General features: G+C 33.9%; 1 protein-coding gene across 1 annotated transcript in view; it reads left to right on the top strand.

The window, feature by feature from the left end:
- Positions 1-17959, top strand: part of LOC142340863 (four and a half LIM domains protein 1-like) — a 41918-nt gene extending 23959 nt beyond the window's left edge. Inside the window, exons 4-5 of the mRNA XM_075391613.1 lie at positions 13216-13483; positions 17627-17959. Of these exons, the coding sequence (XP_075247728.1) occupies positions 13216-13483; positions 17627-17808 (450 nt within the window). The 3' untranslated portion in view covers positions 17809-17959. The remainder of the gene's footprint in view (positions 1-13215; positions 13484-17626) is intronic.
- The last annotated feature ends 203 nt before the right edge of the window (positions 17960-18162 follow it).

Below are 18162 nucleotides of genomic sequence, written 5' to 3'. Positions count from 1 at the left end.
TCCGCTTCGAATTTTTATTACTAGTTCTGCTTTTAACTTTGTTACTTGTTTAAGTTAATTTTAATATTACTTAAAAATTTTAATAATGTTAAAGTACGCAATAAACGTTAGCGGGTGTTTCTGCCCGCTTCGACCGCGGATTTAAATCTTTAAATTTGAAATTCCGAGACTTAAGCGGGTGTTTCTGTCCGCTTCGAATTTTTATTACTAGTTCTGCTTTTAACTTTGTTACTTGTTTAAGTTAATTTTAATATTACTTAAAAACTTTTATAATGTTGAAGTACGCAATAAACGTTAGCGGGTGTTTCTGCCCGCTTCGACCGCGGATTTAAATCTTTAAATTTGAAATTCCGGGAATTTAGCGGGTGTTTCTGCACGCTTCGAAGCTTAATTAGATAATAGATAATTTTATGTTAGGTTTGGAGAGTGCTCTTTTGCATACATACGTTAATCCCTTCATGCATTCATTCGTTTATTCATTCATTCACCTTGCTTAAATTCTAATTAAGTTTTTCAAGTCATATGATGATAACTTGCGAAGAATTGGTAATTGTGGACGGACAAGTAGTGCGTCAAATCTTAAGCAAATTCGATGTAGTTCCTCAAACAATGCTTCCGTTGATCAGTTTTGAAGAGTATGAGAAACGTTTGAAAGCAGACAGACGACTTTTTAAAGCATACTCGTCTTTAAAAGAACTCTATGAGGCCTCTATTGAGAGGGGTTTCAAAATCTTGCCAGACAGTTTCGGGGGCTTTGGCCTCTTCAATCATACAGAAAAGACCTTGAAGCCTTCGCTGGAACCCCTAAGACCTTTTCCTGTTGGGCCAATTGAAAGTGTTCCTCAGGAATTACAAAACGAAATGTCTGATTTGTCAGTCATGCGCGGTGAGTTGGAAAGGGATGAACTAGTGCTATTGGGTCCAATTCGTTTTGCCAACCACTCCTGCTCCCCGAACACCAAATTTTTTATGGGATACACAAGCTCTTTCCTCCCCCACAATAGATGCATTTTTCTCCAAGTTATCAAGTCTATAGAAGTTGGAGAAGAAATCACAGTGAGCTACGGTAACAACTATTTTAAAGATGGCCGATTGAAATGTAGATGTCCGCACAAAGAGAAGCATGAATCATATAATGAAATCTTGCCACCCACGACACCCCGAGAACAACGCCTGGGTGATATTTCGACCCAATCTTTACATGCTTCAGGAAATTCAAGTGAAATTTTTCATTCCGGAGAAAGTTTCGGTTCAAATTATGGAGCAAGTCAATCGAGTGTTGGTACGCCTACCGATTTTGGAAGTGCCATAAAAAGAAAATTCCAGAATCAACGGAAGAGGCGCGTGAAAAGAAGGTTGGTGGACAGTTCAAGTAGACACATTCAAACGTACATACACCAAGTTGATTCTGTGCGTTCCTCAGATGTTGAAACTGAGGAGAATAGTACCCATGGGAGTATGCCTGTTTCTGCTGATGACATAATGTCCGATCCATCTTGTGAAGTTGCTTCTATAGGTGAATCGTCATCGAATCGGCTAGATATCATCTCAGACCACGACAGTGAAGACGTAGTCGACACGGAAAAAGACTGTTACGACCATAGCAAGGATGGCTTTCAATTTTCTTCTCAGCCTCTATTGTGTAATTCAAACGTCACTGTCCATAATGCTGCACTTGGTTTATTTGCAATTTCTGCCCGTTATTGTTTACCCGACGAAGCGCTGTATGACCTTTTAAAATTTCAAAAGATTATTCATCCAAATGACCGTCTACCTGCTCCAAATTTTTTGAAACAAGAGACAAAGAAACTGACAGAGCGATACATAAAGCACAGAGAGAACAATGGCAATGGGGAAGTTATTTATCTAAATTTTTTCGACAAATTGGTGCAGAATGTTCAAAAGTACATTAATGAAATAGTGAAATACGCAGACCCAGAAACAAAAACAGATCTAAAACTCTCGAGTCTTTTTGAGGAAGGTACAATCCATTTGAAACTTATAATTAACGTTGACGGAGTTCAGGTTCGAGAATCTAGTGATTGCTCCGCTTACCCTCTCTGGGTTGCTTTAGCTGACCTGCCACCAAAACTCAGATCATCATTCGATAATATTTTTCTCTGTTCTTTGTGGTACGGCAAAGGAGAAATTTCGTGGGATCCCATTTTTGATCACTATGCTTCTGAGATTTCAAAAGTAGAGAATATTAAATACAATGAACGTTCGTACCAAATCCGCTTCACTACAATTTTCTTGATTGTCGACCTCGTCTGCAAACATGATGTTCTGAAAATGAAAAATTCAACGGTTATTATGGCTGTGGGCTTTGTACTATGAGGGGAATTCAGAGATTTCCAGGTAGTCATTCGTACCCGAATGATCGCACCTTCACAATGAGGAATCCTGCAGAGCATGAGCACTTGGTTAGACTATTTGAGAGCGGAGTCGTTGACGAAAGAAAGGGAAGAAAAGAGAAGGATCCAGAAGTTGACACCTTGGGTGTCAAAGGACGCTCGAAAATTTTCGACATTGTTCCGAACCTGCCATTGACCTGCCCTATAGACACCATGCACCAATGCCTTAAGGGTGTTGCTCACGATGTCATCAAATTTTTCGCTGAACAACTCAGCTCGATTGAAACAGCCGAAATTGACAATGCAACTGAAAAAGTACGTTTACCAAGCGAGTTCAAGCGGTCGATCAGATCACTGCGCTCACTTGATCATTTCAAAGCAAATGAATTGAAAACTTTTCTTCTTTATTTTTCACCCATAGTCTTTCGTAAGTTTTTCGAAAGTTCTGTCGCCCATGAGACTAACATTCAAAATCTTGATTACCTAGCATTTTCACTACAATCCATGTACGAGAGTGTATCACCAGCAAGCCTATGCGGACATATTTTAGAAGCCTTTTGCTATAATATGTCGTTTCGCTATCCGCTTAAAAAATTTGATTCTATCAATTATCATTTATTAAGACATCTAGCATGGCAGTGCGCCACCTTTGGGCCATTGTGGACTACTTCGGCTACAATGTTTGAGAACGCAAACAACCACCTTATAAGAACTCTGACTGGAACGGTAAATACTTGCAGTCTGATTGTCAGTCGCTATATTCGTAATCGACAACTTGGCAGCTTTGAAACGAAAGAAGACAATCTGACATGTTTTATTAAAAAACTGAAAAACAAACCTAGCGATTTCAAAGAGGACTTGTGCGTAGAAAGGAATGACGTTTTCAATGAGACCCAAGCTAAGTTTCCAGAAGCTCGTTTATTCGGCAGATTTCGAGGGCTGTTCCATCTTGACAGCCAGAGTTATACGAGATCAAACGCTAACAGTTTTGTCGCAATTCGTGAGGATGGTGAGTTTAAGGTGGGTCAGATTCTACTGTTCGTAGATCGAAGTTCAGCGATCTTCTGTTTAGTACAGCTGTACGAGATAATTGAAACAGTCGTTATTGATCTCAGGTCGACAGAATTTGAAAAGGAATCGGGTGTCCTTGAGCCTCTTGCATATCGTGTTACAGAATTGCCTGACATTCAGCTTCTGAGAGTGGATTCAGTTCAAAATAAGCTTATCAAGTTTTTCTTCCTGGGCGATCTTTACTTTATCAACGTGCTAAAACATTTCGAGCACGATTAGATTTGAAGGACCGTTTAGTTCTTAAAATTTAATTTTTACTTGTTCTGATAGTTTAGTCGAGATTTGCCTACTTGCGTAGGTTTCTGATAGCGAGGGAACTAAATCAATACTTTGTTTAAGTGGAGCTTCTGAGTGAATTTACTGGTTTCTGAAATTTATTTTCTCAAGAGTACATATATAGTTTCTGTCCGCTTCGAATTTTTATTACTAGTGCTGCTTTTAACTTTGTTACTTGTTTAAGTTAATTTTAATATTACTTAAAAACTTTAATAATGTTGAAGTACGGAATAAACGTTAGCGGGTGTTTCTGCCCGCTTCGACCGCGGATTTAAAACTTTAAATTTGAAATTCCGGGACGTTAGCGGGTGCTTCTGTCCGCTTCGAATTTTTATTACTAGTTCTGCTTTTAACTTTGTTACTTGTTTAAGTTAATTTTAATATTACTTAAAAATTTTAATATTTTTGAAGTACGCATTAAACGTTAGCGGGTGTTTCTGCCCGCTTCGACCGCGGATTTAAATCTTTAAATTTGAAATTCCGGGACTTTAGCGGGTGTTTCTGAACGCTTCGAAATTTAATTAGATAATAGATAATTTTATGTTAGGTTTGGAGAGTGCTCTTTGAGCCCTGATTTGTATCTAGTGCTCTCCTCATTTCTCCTATAACCTCTAAACAAAAAAATGGTATCTATTTGTTTATATTTGGAGAGTTTTGGAGCTTGGTTTTGTATCTAGTGCTATGCTTATCTCTCCTATAACCTTCAAACAAAAGAAATATCTGTTTGTTTGTTTACATTTGGAGAGAGTTCCTTGAGCCTGGTTGTGTACCTGGTGCTGTGCTCAATTCTCCTAAATCTTTTTGTAACTCCACCACTGCCGGTCCCAAGTCCGGAATGAAAAAGGAGGAGGGTAACATGAACAGAGCATACTGGAAAGAATTCGAAAAGTTGATTATAAATTCAACTATAGAGACTTTTTCCGAAAATTTTTATATTGATTCAATATAATATTGCTTCAAACTTATTTTCATAAATCAAATATGTTCATATTGCTTGATATATATTGCTTCATACGTAAATTTCCGATTAATTCGAATAATTAATTTTAAATAATTTTTAAAAATAGGTCATTTTTATCGGGTCAAGGAATTGTCCAAATCGAACCAAACTTGGTATGGAGAATCCCATAGGTATCTAGAGTGTAAAACAAAAAGAATTTCTGCTATAGCTTGCCTAGGAAAAAAGTTAGTTTTTCATACGGAAATTTTGACTTATTCGCTTATTCTATTTTCAAAAATATAGAAATTTCATCGGGTCAAGGAGTTGTTCAAAGTGAACCAAATTGATATCCCAGACTACCAGTACTTTTTAGGTTGTTATGCAAAAAGAATGGTCCGCCTAACTTTCCTAGAAAAAAAGTTAGTTTTTCATACGGAAATTTGCTATTATTTCAAATAAATAATTTTAAAAATAGGTCAATTTCGTCGGGTCGAGGAGTTGTCCAAATCAAACCAAACTCGGTATGGAGAATCCCATAGGTATCTAGAGTGTAAAACAAAAAGAATTTCTGCTATAGCTTGCCTAGGAAAAAAGTTAGTTTTTCATACGGAAATTTTGACTTATTCGCTTATTCTATTTTCAAAAATATAGAAATTTCATCGGGTCAAGGAGTTGTTCAAAGTGAACCAAATTGATATCCCAGACTACCAGTAATATTTAGGTTGTAATGCAAAAAGAATGGTCCGCCTAACCTTCCTAGAAAAAAAGTTAGTTTTTCATACGGAAACTTGCTATTATTTCGTTTAAATTGCAATTATTGAATTTTAAAAATGGGTCTATTTCGTCGGGTCAAGGAGTTGTCCAAATCGAACCAATTTTGGTATGGAGTATCCCCTGTATATATAGAGTCTAAAACAAAAAGAAATTTTGCTATAGCTTGCCTAGGAAAAAAGTTAGTTTTTCATACGGAAATTTTGACTTATTCGCTTATTCTATTTTCAAAAATATAGAAATTTCATCGGGTTAAGGAGTTGTTCAAAGTGAACCAATTTGATATCCCAGACTACCAGTGCTATTTAAATTGTAATGCAAAAAGAATGGTCCGCCTAACTTTCCTAGAAAAAAAGTTAGTTTTTCATACGGAAATTTTGACTTATTCGCTTATTCTATTTTCAAAAATATAGAAATTTCATCGGGTCAAGGAGTTGTTCAAATCGATTTAAACTCGGTATGGAGAATCCCATAGGTACCTAGAGTGTAAAACGAAAAGAATTTCTGCTATAGCTTGCCTAGGAAAAAATTTAGTTTTTCATACGGAAATTTTGACTTATTCGCTTATTCTATTTTCAAAAATATAGAAATTTCATCGGGTCAAGGAGTTGTTCAAAGTGAACCAAATTGATATCCCAGACTACCAGTACTTTTTAGGTTGTTATGCAAAAAGAATGGTCCGCCTAACTTTCCTAGAAAAAAAGTTAGTTTTTCATACGGAAATTTGCTATTATTTCAAATAAATAATTTTAAAAATAGGTCAATTTCGTCGGGTCGAGGAGTTGTCCAAATCAAACCAAACTCGATATGGAGAATCCCATAGGTATCTAGAGTGTAAAACAAAAAGAATTTCTGCTATAGCTTGCCTAGGAAAAAAGTTAGTTTTTCATACGGAAATTTTGACTTATTCGCTTATTCTATTTTCAAAAATATAGAAATTTCATCGGGTCAAGGAGTTGTTCAAAGTGAACCAAATTGATATCCCAGACTACCAGTACTTTTTAGGTTGTTATGCAAAAAGAATGGTCCGCCTAACCTTCCTAGAAAAAAAGTTAGTTTTTCATACGGAAATTTGCTATTATTTCGTTTAAATTGCAATTATTGAATTTTAAAAATAGGTCAATTTCGTCGGGTCGAGGAGTTGTCCAAATCAAACCAAACTCGGTATGGAGAATCCCATAGGTATCTAGAGTGTAAAACAAAAAGAATTTCTGCTATAGCTTGCCTAGGAAAAAAGTTAGTTTTTCATACGGAAATTTTGACTTATTCGCTTATTCTATTTTCAAAAATATAGAAATTTCATCGGGTCAAGGAGTTGTTCAAACTGAACCAAATTGATATCCCAGACTACCAGTAATATTTAGGTTGTAATGCAAAAAGAATGGTCCGCCTAACCTTCCTAGAAAAAAAGTTAGTTTTTCATACGGAAATTTGCTATTATTTCGTTTAAATTGCAATTATTGAATTTTAAAAATAGGTCAATTTCGTCGGGTCGAGGAGTTGTCCAAATCAAACCAAACTCGGTATGGAGAATCCCATAGGTATCTAGAGTGTAAAACAAAAAGAATTTCTGCTATAGCTTGCCTAGGAAAAAAGTTAGTTTTTCATACGGAAATTTTGACTTATTCGCTTATTCTATTTTCAAAAATATAGAAATTTCATCGGGTCAAGGAGTTGTTCAAAGTGAACCAAATTGATATCCCAGACTACCAGTACTTTTTAGGTTGTTATGCAAAAAGAATGGTCCGCCTAACCTTCCTAGAAAAAAAGCTAGTTTTTCATACGGAAATTTGCTATTATTTCGTTTAAATTGCAATTATTGAATTTTAAAAATAGGTCTATTTCGTCGGGTCAAGGAGTTGTCCAAATCGAACCAATTTTGGTATGGAGTATCCCCTGTATATATAGAGTCTAAAACAAAAAGAAATTTTGCTATAGCTTGCCTAGGAAAAAAGTTAGTTTTTCATCCGGAAATTTTGACTTATTCGCTTATTCTATTTTCAAAAATATAGAAATTTCATCGGGTTAAGGAGTTGTTCAAAGTGAACCAATTTGATATCCCAGACTACCAGTGCTATTTAAATTGTAATGCAAAAAGAATGGTCCGCCTTACTCTCCTAGAAAAAAGTTAGTTTTTCATACGGAAATTTTGACTTATTCGCTTATTCTATTTTCAAAAATATAGAAATTTCATCGGGTCAAGGAGTTGTTCAAATCGATTTAAACTCGGTATGGAGAATCCCATAGGTACCTAGAGTGTAAAACAAAAAGAATTTCTGCTATAGCTTGCCTAGAAAAAAAGTTGGGTTTTCATACGGAAATTTGCTATTATTTCGAATTATTTTGCGAGTATTATTTTAAAAATAGGTCTATTTCGTCGGGTCAAGGAGTTGTCCAAACCGAACCAATTTTGGTATGGAGTATTCCCTGTATATATAGAGTCTAAAACAAAAAGGAATTTCGCTATATCTTGCCTAGGAAAAAAGTTAGTTTTTCATACGGAAATTTGCTATTATTTCAAATAAATAATTTTAAAAATAGGTCTATTTCGTGGAGTCGAGGAGTTGTCCAAATCGAACCAAACTCAATATGGAGAATCCCATAGGTATCTAGAGTGTAAAACAAAAAGAATTTCTGCTATAGCTTGCCTAGAAAAAAAGTTGGTTTTTCATACGGAAATTTGCTATTATTTCGAAAAATTTTGCGAGTATTATTTTAAAAATAAGTCTATTTCGTCGGGTCAAGGAGTTGTCCAAACCGAACCAATTTTGGAATGGAGTATCCCCTGTATATATAGAGTCTAAAACAAAAAAGAATTTTGCTATATCTTGCCTAGGAAAAAAGTTAGTTTTTCATACGGAAATTTTGGCTTATTTGCTTATTCTATTTTCAAAAATATAGAATTTTCATCGGGTCAAGGAGTTGTTCAAAGTGAACCAAATTGATATCCCAGACTACCAGTACTATTTAGGTTGTTATGCAAAAAGAATGGTTTGCCTAACTTTCCTAGAAAAAAAATTAGTTTTTCATACGGAAATTTGCTATTATTTCAAATGAATAATTTTAAAAATAGGTCTCTTTCATCGGGTCAAGGAGTTGTTCAAAGTGAACCAATTTTGGTATGGAGTATCCCCTGTATATATAGAGTCTAAAACAAAAAGAAATTTTGCTATATCTTGCCCAGGAAAAAAGTTAGTTTTTCATACGGAAATTTTGGCTTATTTGCTTATTCTATTTTCAAAAATATAGAATTTTCATCGGGTCAAGGAGTTGTTCAAAGTGAACCAAATTGATATCCCAGACTACCAGTACTATTTAGGTTGTAATGCAAAAAGAATGGTCCGCCTAACCTTCCTAGAAAAAAAGTTAGTTTTTCATACGGAAATTTGCTATTATTTCGTTTAAATTGCAATTATTGAATTTTAAAAATAGGTCTATTTCGTCGGGTCAAGGAGTTGTCCAAATCGAACCAATTTTGGTATTGAGTATCCCCTGTATATATAGAGTCTAAAACGAAAAGAAATTTTGCTATAGCTTGCCTAGGAAAAAAGTTAGTTTTTCATACGGAAATTTTGACTTATTCGCTTATTCTATTTTCAAAAATATAGAATTTTCATCGGGTCAAGGAGTTGTTCAAAGTGAACCAATTTGATATCCCAGACTACCAGTACTATTTAGGTTGTTAAGCAAAAAGAATGGTTCGCCTAACTTTCCCAGAAAAAAATTAGTTTTTCATACGGAAATTTGCTATTATTTCAAATAAATAATTTTAAAAATAGGTCTTTTTCATCGGGTCAAGGAGTTGTTCAAAGTGAACCAAATTGATATCCCAGACTACCAGTACTATTTAGGTTGTAATGCAAAAAGAATGGTCCGCCTAACCTTCCTAGAAAAAAGTTAGTTTTTCATACGGAAATTTGCTATTATTTCGTTTAAATTGCAATTATTGAATTTTAAAAATAGGTCTATTTCGTCGGGTCAAGGAGTTGTCCAAATCGAACCAAATTGATATCCCAGACTACCAGTACTATTTAGGTTGTTATGCAAAAAGAATGGTTCGCCTAACTTTCCTAGAAAAAAAATTAGTTTTTCATACGGAAATTTGCTATTATTTCAAATAAATAATTTTAAAAATAGGTCTTTTTCATCGGGTTAAGGAGTTGTTCAAAGTGAACCAAATTGATATCCCAGACTACCATTAATATTTAGGTTGTAATGCCAAAAGAATGGTCCGCCTAACCTTCCTAGAAAAAAAGTTAGTTTTTCATACGGAAATTTGCTATTATTTCAAGTAAATAATTTTAAAAATAGGTCTTTTTCATCGGGTCAAGGAGTTGTTCAAAGTGAACCAAATTGATATCCCAGACTACCAGTAATATTTAGGTTGTAATGCAAAAAGAATGGTCCGCCTAACCTTCCTAGAAAAAAGTTAGTTTTTCATACGGAAATTTGCTATTATTTCAAATAAATAATTTTAAAAATAGGTCTTTTTCATCGGGTCAAGGAGTTGTTCAAAGTGAACCAAATTGATATCCCAGACTACCAGTAATATTTAGGTTGTAATGCAAAAAGAATGGTCCGCCTAACCTTCCTAGAAAAAAGTTAGTTTTTCATACGGGAATTTGCTATTATTTCGTTTAAATTGCAATTATTGAATTTTAAAAATAGGTCTATTTCGTCGGGTCAAGGAGTTGTCCAAATCGAACCAAATTGATATCCCAGACTACCAGTACTATTTAGGTTGTTATGCAAAAAGAATGGTTCGCCTAACTTTTCTAGAAAAAAATTAGTTTTTCATACGGAAATTTGCTATTATTTCAAGTAAATAATTTTAAAAATAGGTCTTTTTCATCGGGTCAAGGAGTTGTTCAAAGTGAACCAAATTGATATCTCAGACTACCAGTACTATTTAGGTTGTAATGCAAAAAGAATGGTCCGCCTAACCTTCCTAGAAAAAAAGTTAGTTTTTCATACGGAAATTTGCTATTATTTCAAATAAATAATTTTAAAAATAGGTCTTTTTCATCGGGTCAAGGAGTTGTTCAAAGTGAACCAAATTGATATCCCAGACTACCAGTAATATTTAGGTTGTTATGCAAAAAGAATGGTTCGCCTAACTTTCCTAGAAAAAAAATTAGTTTTTCATACGGAAATTTGCTATTATTTCAAATAAATAATTTTAAAAATAGGTCTTTTTCATCGGGTCAAGGAGTTGTTCAAAGTGAACCAAATTGATATCCCAGACTACCAGTACTATTTAGGTTGTTATGCAAAAAGAATGGTTCGCCTAACTTTCCTAGAAAAAAATTAGTTTTTCATACGGAAATTTGCTATTATTTCAAGTAAATAATTTTAAAAATAGGTCTTTTTCATCGGGTCAAGGAGTTGTTCAAAGTGAACCAAATTGATATCTCAGACTACCAGTACTATTTAGGTTGTAATGCAAAAAGAATGGTCCGCCTAACCTTCCTAGAAAAAAAGTTAGTTTTTCATACGGAAATTTGCTATTATTTCAAATAAATAATTTTAAAAATAGGTCTTTTTCATCGGGTCAAGGAGTTGTTCAAAGTGAACCAAATTGATATCCCAGACTACCAGTAATATTTAAGTTGTTATGCAAAAAGAATGGTTCGCCTAACTTTCCTAGAAAAAAAATTAGTTTTTCATACGGAAATTTGCTATTATTTCAAATAAATAATTTTAAAAATAGGTCTTTTTCATCGGGTCAAGGAGTTGTTCAAAGTGAACCAAATTGATATCCCAGACTACCAGTAATATTTAGGTTGTAATGCAAAAAGAATGGTCCGCCTAACCTTCCTAGAAAAAAAGTTAGTTTTTCATACGGAAATTTGCTATTATTTCGTTTAAATTGCAATTATTGAATTTTAAAAATAGGTCTATTTCGTCGGGTCAAGGAGTTGTCCAAATCGAACCAAATTGATATCCCAGACTACCAGTACTATTTAGGTTGTTATGAAAAAAGAATGGTTCGCCTAACTTTCCTAGAAAAAAATTAGTTTTTCATACGGAAATTTGCTATTATTTCAAATAAATAATTTTAAAAATAGGTCTTTTTCATCGGGTCAAGGAGTTGTTCAAAGTGAACCAAATTGATATCCCAGACTACCAGTACTATTTAGGTTGCAATGCAAAAAGAATGGTCCGCCTAACCTTCCTAGAAAAAAAGTTAGTTTTTCAGACGGAAATTTGCTATTATTTCGTTTAAATTGCAATTATTGAATTTTATATAATGGTTTATATAATTGTTTTATTTATTGTTTGCTTTTATTTTCTTTGGAGATAGAGTTTAGACCTGGTTTTTTGGCCAGTGCTTTGCTCAAAAATCTCCTATAGTTGAATGTTCATAACTCCGCCGTAGCCGGTCCCCAGCCCGGTTGAGATAAGCAGGAGGGAAACACACCCAAATCATAATGGAAAAATCTCATAAGTTGTTTTTTAAAATCAAATTGAGATATTTCCGACACTACTGTAGCTAAATTTATAGACTCATTTAGTGCATCTGATCAGACTACCGCGTGCTTTCGAGACGGTTTAAGGGCCGAGGATTTTGCCCAAAAATAACGGGGAAAAGAGTGTAAAGAGTGTAAAAATAATATTTTTACACCGTTAGTGCCCTTCTAACTAAGGGTTTAATAACGGGGAAAAGAGTGTAAAGAGTGTAAAAATAATATTTTTACACCGTTAGTGCCCCCCTTATTAAGGGTGGAATTACATATTAAAGTGTAATTTACGGGTGTAAATTATAGAAAAAGAGTGTAAAAAAGAGTATAACAATAAGTTTTAACGGTGTAACAAAGAGTGTAACAATAAGTTTTAACGGTGTAATAAAGAGTGTAAAAATAAGTTTTAACGGTGTAATAAAGAGTGTAAATTTAAGTTTCAACAGTGTAATCAAAAGAGTGTAAAAATAAGTTATTCCACTCTTTTTCCACCGTTAAATCTTAAAATTACACCGCTAAAATTACACTCTAACAGGGAATTCCACCCTTAATAAGGGGGGCACTAACGGTGTAAAAATATTATTTTTACACTCTTTACACTCTTTTCCCCGTTATTTTTGGGCAAAATCCTCGGCCCGGGACTACAGTTCTTAAGAAACTTCTTCGGTAATAATTGACTGTGTACGCCCAGTAAGCGTTTAAAAATAATTGTCTCAAGGATTGGTCAAAACCGAGATTACGTAATTTTAGACCAATTTAGAACTGAGAATTACATAATTATTAGATTTAAAAGTTTTAATGAATATGAAAAAAATGCTAAAATTTAAAAATAACAAATTTGTTATGGTCAATTTTGTTTTTGATGAACGCTGGTAAGTATATGGAGTCAATAGTAGACATTCTTTTTGCCCACAAAGGTATCAAAAAACTCTCAAGAAGTTGATCAAACTCATACATTTTTAGAACTTATGAAGAGAAATTGGACATTTTTATGTGTACTACAGGGCAAGAAGAGTTCTTTTTTGCGGACAAGTCTATTTCCCGAAAATAGAAAAACAATGACGAAACAGATTTGCTATTTTTGGGGTGAAAACAAAATTATTCAAATTGTTTCTCAAGCAGTGAACAAGGGTGCAGTTTGAGTTAACTTTTGATGGAACCTGTTGAAGTCGTCACTGTAAAATGGTTGAGTATTGAGGTTTGAATTTAAAAACTCTTTGTAGCTTTCATCATTAAGAAATCGGCACATTTGTCTTGTCTTAGCGCAGACCCATTTTTCCTGTAGTCAAAATACGTTCATTTTTTAATAGTTTATTTTGAGTCTTCTAACCGTTCATTTCAGTTAATCGAGGGCGGAAACACTGTGGAAGACGCAGATGGCAACTTCTACCACTCTCTCTGCTTCGCCTGCTGCAGGTGTGAACGACCCCTGGACCCCACTCAGTCCATCAGTGGAACCCTGGCACGTGAATACATCTACCAACTGGATGGAGAGGAGAGAGTGGATTGCAGTTATGTGGAGTACGAGGGCAATACCTACTGCCCAGATTGCTACAATAACAACCTAGTGCCCAAGTGTGCTATATGTGATAAGGCAATACCCGCTGACAGTTAGTGTTTATGACTCAGTTATAAGACGTTGTTAAATCTTAAAAGATTCTTACAAGATGTTAAAAGATACAATTTACAATTTTTCTTACAAGACCCTTTTAGGATTAAATTTTTCTTGGAAGATCTTACAAGAGTAGTTTTCTTTGCAAGAATCTGGCAATCTTCTTGTTTCCGAAATGTTTTTTTTTTCAAATTTAAATAGAGCTTTTGCCCGTTTTTAGTTGCTTTCAAACCAAATTCTACCTTATTATACATGTAACCCCACATGCACGCCGCCAAACGCGCTTATCCCCCCCACCGACATTAGTTGGTTATATTGGCAATTCTCCCGACATCAGTTGGTTATTTTACATCGTTGAAAAAATTTGGACCTGGTCCACTTCGGCATGCCTACGTTTTAGATTGGTCCGTCAGAATTATAAGGTCCTCGTTTCAAACGAACAGTTTTGTATAATCGGATATCTTAATCAAACAGAATCAGTAGACTGACAAAAGTATACCGAAAAAGTTAACCTGACTTGGCCACAAATAACTTGTTGTTCCGACCCCACTTGTGGGGGGGAGGAACTATGTACTCAAATGGGTTTTTTTGTTCAGTCAATTTTGGCCGATAGATATATTCATCGCAGAGAAATGTGAGTGGTATCATTAAAAAGCTGGTCCAGCGTAGAATTCAAAATCAAAAAGATGTTTTTGATTCTCGTTTTTTTTTTCGAGGAGTTATCGAGGATTGAAGTTTTGTGTGAACACGGGATATTTGTTCACTTTTAGTGTGATTTTTCTTCAAATTATGATATTTTCTGTAAAATTAGAATTTCAAACTTAAATTTCTTGCCACAAAAATGAACCAATTTCGTGTTCCTAATAGACTAAAGGCGATAAAAAAGACTAGTTCTGGTCTCATAGGGAGCTTCAATATCAAGAAAATTCAAAATCTATTTGAGACCTCTTTTTTTTATAAAACTTTTCTACTTTTTTTGCTTTTTAAGTCACCTAGAGACAAGTCACTTTTCATATCGAGGTTCCGTTAATGAAAAACCTCCTATACAGTCAAATGAAGCCCAATGAACAAAAAGATCGTTTTCAAGGAACTGCTCATGTTTTTTTTTAAATTCGACTCTGAGTTTTCGTAATTACAAATGAAATTTTGAATTTCTTTTTGAGGTTTTACTAATGTTTTGGGAGTCTTATGGCATGGACACATTGACTAACAGTGCAATATGTTCCGTATTGAGATTTAAGTGAGCATATCTAGTGCTTTGATTGGACAGCTAATGGCTGTTAAGACTTTCGATCATTAATTTTTTCGAACATTAACTAATCCTAATTTTATTATCGTGAATTCTAAGTCAGTCTCTGTGATGACAGCACGCTCTTCCGTCCTATTGTAACCAAATTTGATCTAGCTGGCGGTTTTATCTTTTAAATTTTAGTAAAATGACTTCAATGACACAAGTTTTTTTTGGATATTTCCGAATTATTGGTTACGTTTGAAATCTTATCACACTATCCTATAATCGACAGCTCCTATTGACATTCAGTTTTTCAAAAAAAACGTTCAGTGGATCTCAGATAAATTTTTCAGAGAAAAGCTTATGGTTTCAAATGGCATCGACCTTGCACTTCTCTACTCAATTTTTGGTTTTTGCCTGATTTTGTTGTTGTTTTCATAGTCATAAGATTTTTTGTGACGTCTTATTGATCACCTATGCATGACAAACATCTCCATACTCCTTTTGAAGCATATTTGATCGTATTTATTGACTTCCGTTGAAATTTATTGAATTTAAAGGCTGTTAAGAATTTAAAAAATAATTTTTCGAAATTTTTTTTGAACATTAGCCAATCTTAAAATTTTCGCGAACTGTTAGTCAGTCTCAAAATTAACAGAACCCACATGCTTTCTACTAAAACTAAAATAAATTTTGTTTTATCTTCTAACTATTGATGATATGACTTCAATAACACAAGAATTCAAAATTTTTTTAAGAAAAATTTTGGATATTTTTGTATTATTGGTTACTTTTGAACTCTTATCACATTATCCAAATATTATTCTAATCCCATTCGCTTGGAAAAGACTGTCAGTGGATCACAGATAAAGTTTTCAGAGAAAAGCTAATGATTTAAATGGCTTCGAAATATTCTTCTCGCACTTTTCTACTGAATTTTGGTTTTCGCATGTTTTTGTTGTTGTTTTTATACTCTTAAGGCTTATTGTGATCTCTTACTCATTATCTATGCATGACAAATATCTTTTTTTCTACATCGCGTTTTTTTGAGCGTAGTTATTGACCTCCGTTGAAAGCTTTTGAGTTTAATGGTTTTTAAGACTTGAAAAAAAGTTTTTCGAATTTTTTTTTAAACATTAACCGATCCTAAACTTTTTTCGTGGACTGTTTGTCAATCTCAGTACTTATAGGATCCCTCTTTTGTTTCTAATGCAGCCAAAATAATCTGGTTAGCTGTTTCATCTTCTACCTATTAGTTTTAAACCTTCAATGCCACTAGTTTTCATATTTTTTTCGGGTACTTTTTTCTTATTTTTGGTTGTTTTCGAAATCTTATCACATTATCCTAATACTGATATTTCCCATTGGTTTGCGGAACACGTTCAGCGGACCATATATAGAGTTTTCAGAGAAGAACTTATAATTTAAATTGCTTCGACACTTTCTTCTGGCACTTTTTCACTGAATTTTTGGCTTTTGCCTGTCTTTGTTATTGTTTTCATCTTCAATAACTTGTTGGAAGATATTATTCACCAAATATGAATGGCCAACAAACTTGCTGTCCCATGGAGGCAAAATTTAGCGTATTTAGTGGATTCCGTTGAAAGCTAATAAAATTAATGGCGTTGATACTACGAGTTTTCTCAAAAATTTCGTTGTTCTAATGTATTTGTTCATATTTGATTTTTTGAAACTTATTGATAAAAAAGAGAAATCCCATTGCTGTTTAAAAAAATGACCGAACACAGAGAAGTTTTTAGTGAAAAAATCATTTTTTAATGCCTTCGACACTTCTCGCTCAATTTTTTTCTTGAAATTGCTTGTAATTGAGGGTTGAATTAGTGATGTTACCCGAATCAGTTAGTCAGTTTATAGTCTTTAGTCTTAAAGTTTATGATATATTTTTTCAGACATTTTTCAAACTTTTCAGTTTTTGTTGTTCTTTTCGTCAAATTGTATTTTATTTTCATCAATGAGAGGTCACATCCAATTTCCTGTATTCCAAAAAAAAACATATCTACTGATATTATTTGCCACCGATGCGTTGTTTGTTGGACAATATGCATTTTTATAAAGGTTTTTTGAGTGGTCATTTTTTTCGCTTTTTTCTCTGCTTTCAGAACAATCGCGTAGTAACAGATCCCAATGGTTTACAAATGTGGCCCAAATAAACTTATTTTATCTCTCAGTATAATTCCTGCAGTTGACTTAGTAGAAATAAGAATTGAATTAAAAATACATAATATTCAGATAATAGCTAATGGTTTTAATGGTAGCAATAGTTTGTGTTTTCGCAAATCGTTTTTAATTTTTTAGGTTATTCATTAGTTCGTTTCTAAGGCTTAACCTACCCAATGACAAGGTTTTTTGGTTTTGTAGTAACTTATTGGTAATTTATCATGGATTTTTTAGTTAAAAGCTAACGATTTTCAGGACTTTTGAAATTTCTTGGTTTAAAAAATGTTGATTAATTTTTGAATTTTGACTCATTGATCGTTCTCTTTGTTGACTTGTAACATAGTCTCATTAAGAAAACTTTTCGTCAGCTGTATAGTTAGGAGAAATTAAATTTGAGTAGTTAAGGTTTTATCTGACTGCATTTTGACGTTGTTACTGTGTGCTTTTAAATTTAGGTATTCAGTTTTTGCCGAGAAGTTTTTGTTTTTGCTATTTTTTTGGTTGTTTTTTTGTCTCGTAGTCTCTTTAAGGTCAAATCTCATCGGCGCTTATATAAGGCATGGCATTATGTAATTCAATTAGTAGATATGTTGTGTAACGAGTGTTTTAAACTCAAACATCTATCTTTGGTATTTCTTCATTTGGTTGACAATTAGGTCAAAAATGTAGATGAGCTCGGGTCGGAACATCATTTGCAAACGCACATTAACGAGCCGCCTTGTTCGTTTATAGATGCACAAGTCATGTACAAGGAGGAAATATACTGTGAAAGGTGCTTCGAGTGCTCCAAATGTGGAAGAGATCTCACTCACATGGAGTTCTTAGACTCAACTCCCCGCCCTTCATCTGACAATCCACTCCCCATGCTACAAATCGAATGCGCCGAAAAAGACCAGCTAGGAAAATGCCTCTGATGTGTATATATCTACATGCTCTCAGCTCACCGTCATTATCTTTGGGCTGTACCGATTCGATTGAAAACTAACGCCCAAAACCACATTTTTATCATCATGCTGTATAGGTTTATTAGTTATAATATGCGATCTAAATTAAAATTTGTTTTAATCATGTTTTTCGACTATAATTAGAAGGTGACTAGCTGTTTGTCATTGTTCTGAAATTCTATTAAGCCTGCAGTCAGTTAACCCGTGAGCTAATTTATAATTCAAACTCTAAATCTCCGTAACTTGTTTCTTTTTGACCTCAAACTTACCATGCAGTCTATTACAGTACTGAACATTGTCAACACAGGGTAGCACTAAAATCAG

The sequence above is a fragment of the Convolutriloba macropyga genome, chromosome 1 (assembly GCF_964194025.1).
Source record: "Convolutriloba macropyga chromosome 1, txConMacr16.3, whole genome shotgun sequence".
NCBI classification, from domain to species: domain Eukaryota; kingdom Metazoa; phylum Xenacoelomorpha; order Acoela; family Convolutidae; genus Convolutriloba; species Convolutriloba macropyga.
Note: the sequence above shows the minus strand (reverse complement) of the source record. Positions and strands in the feature narration are given on the sequence as shown.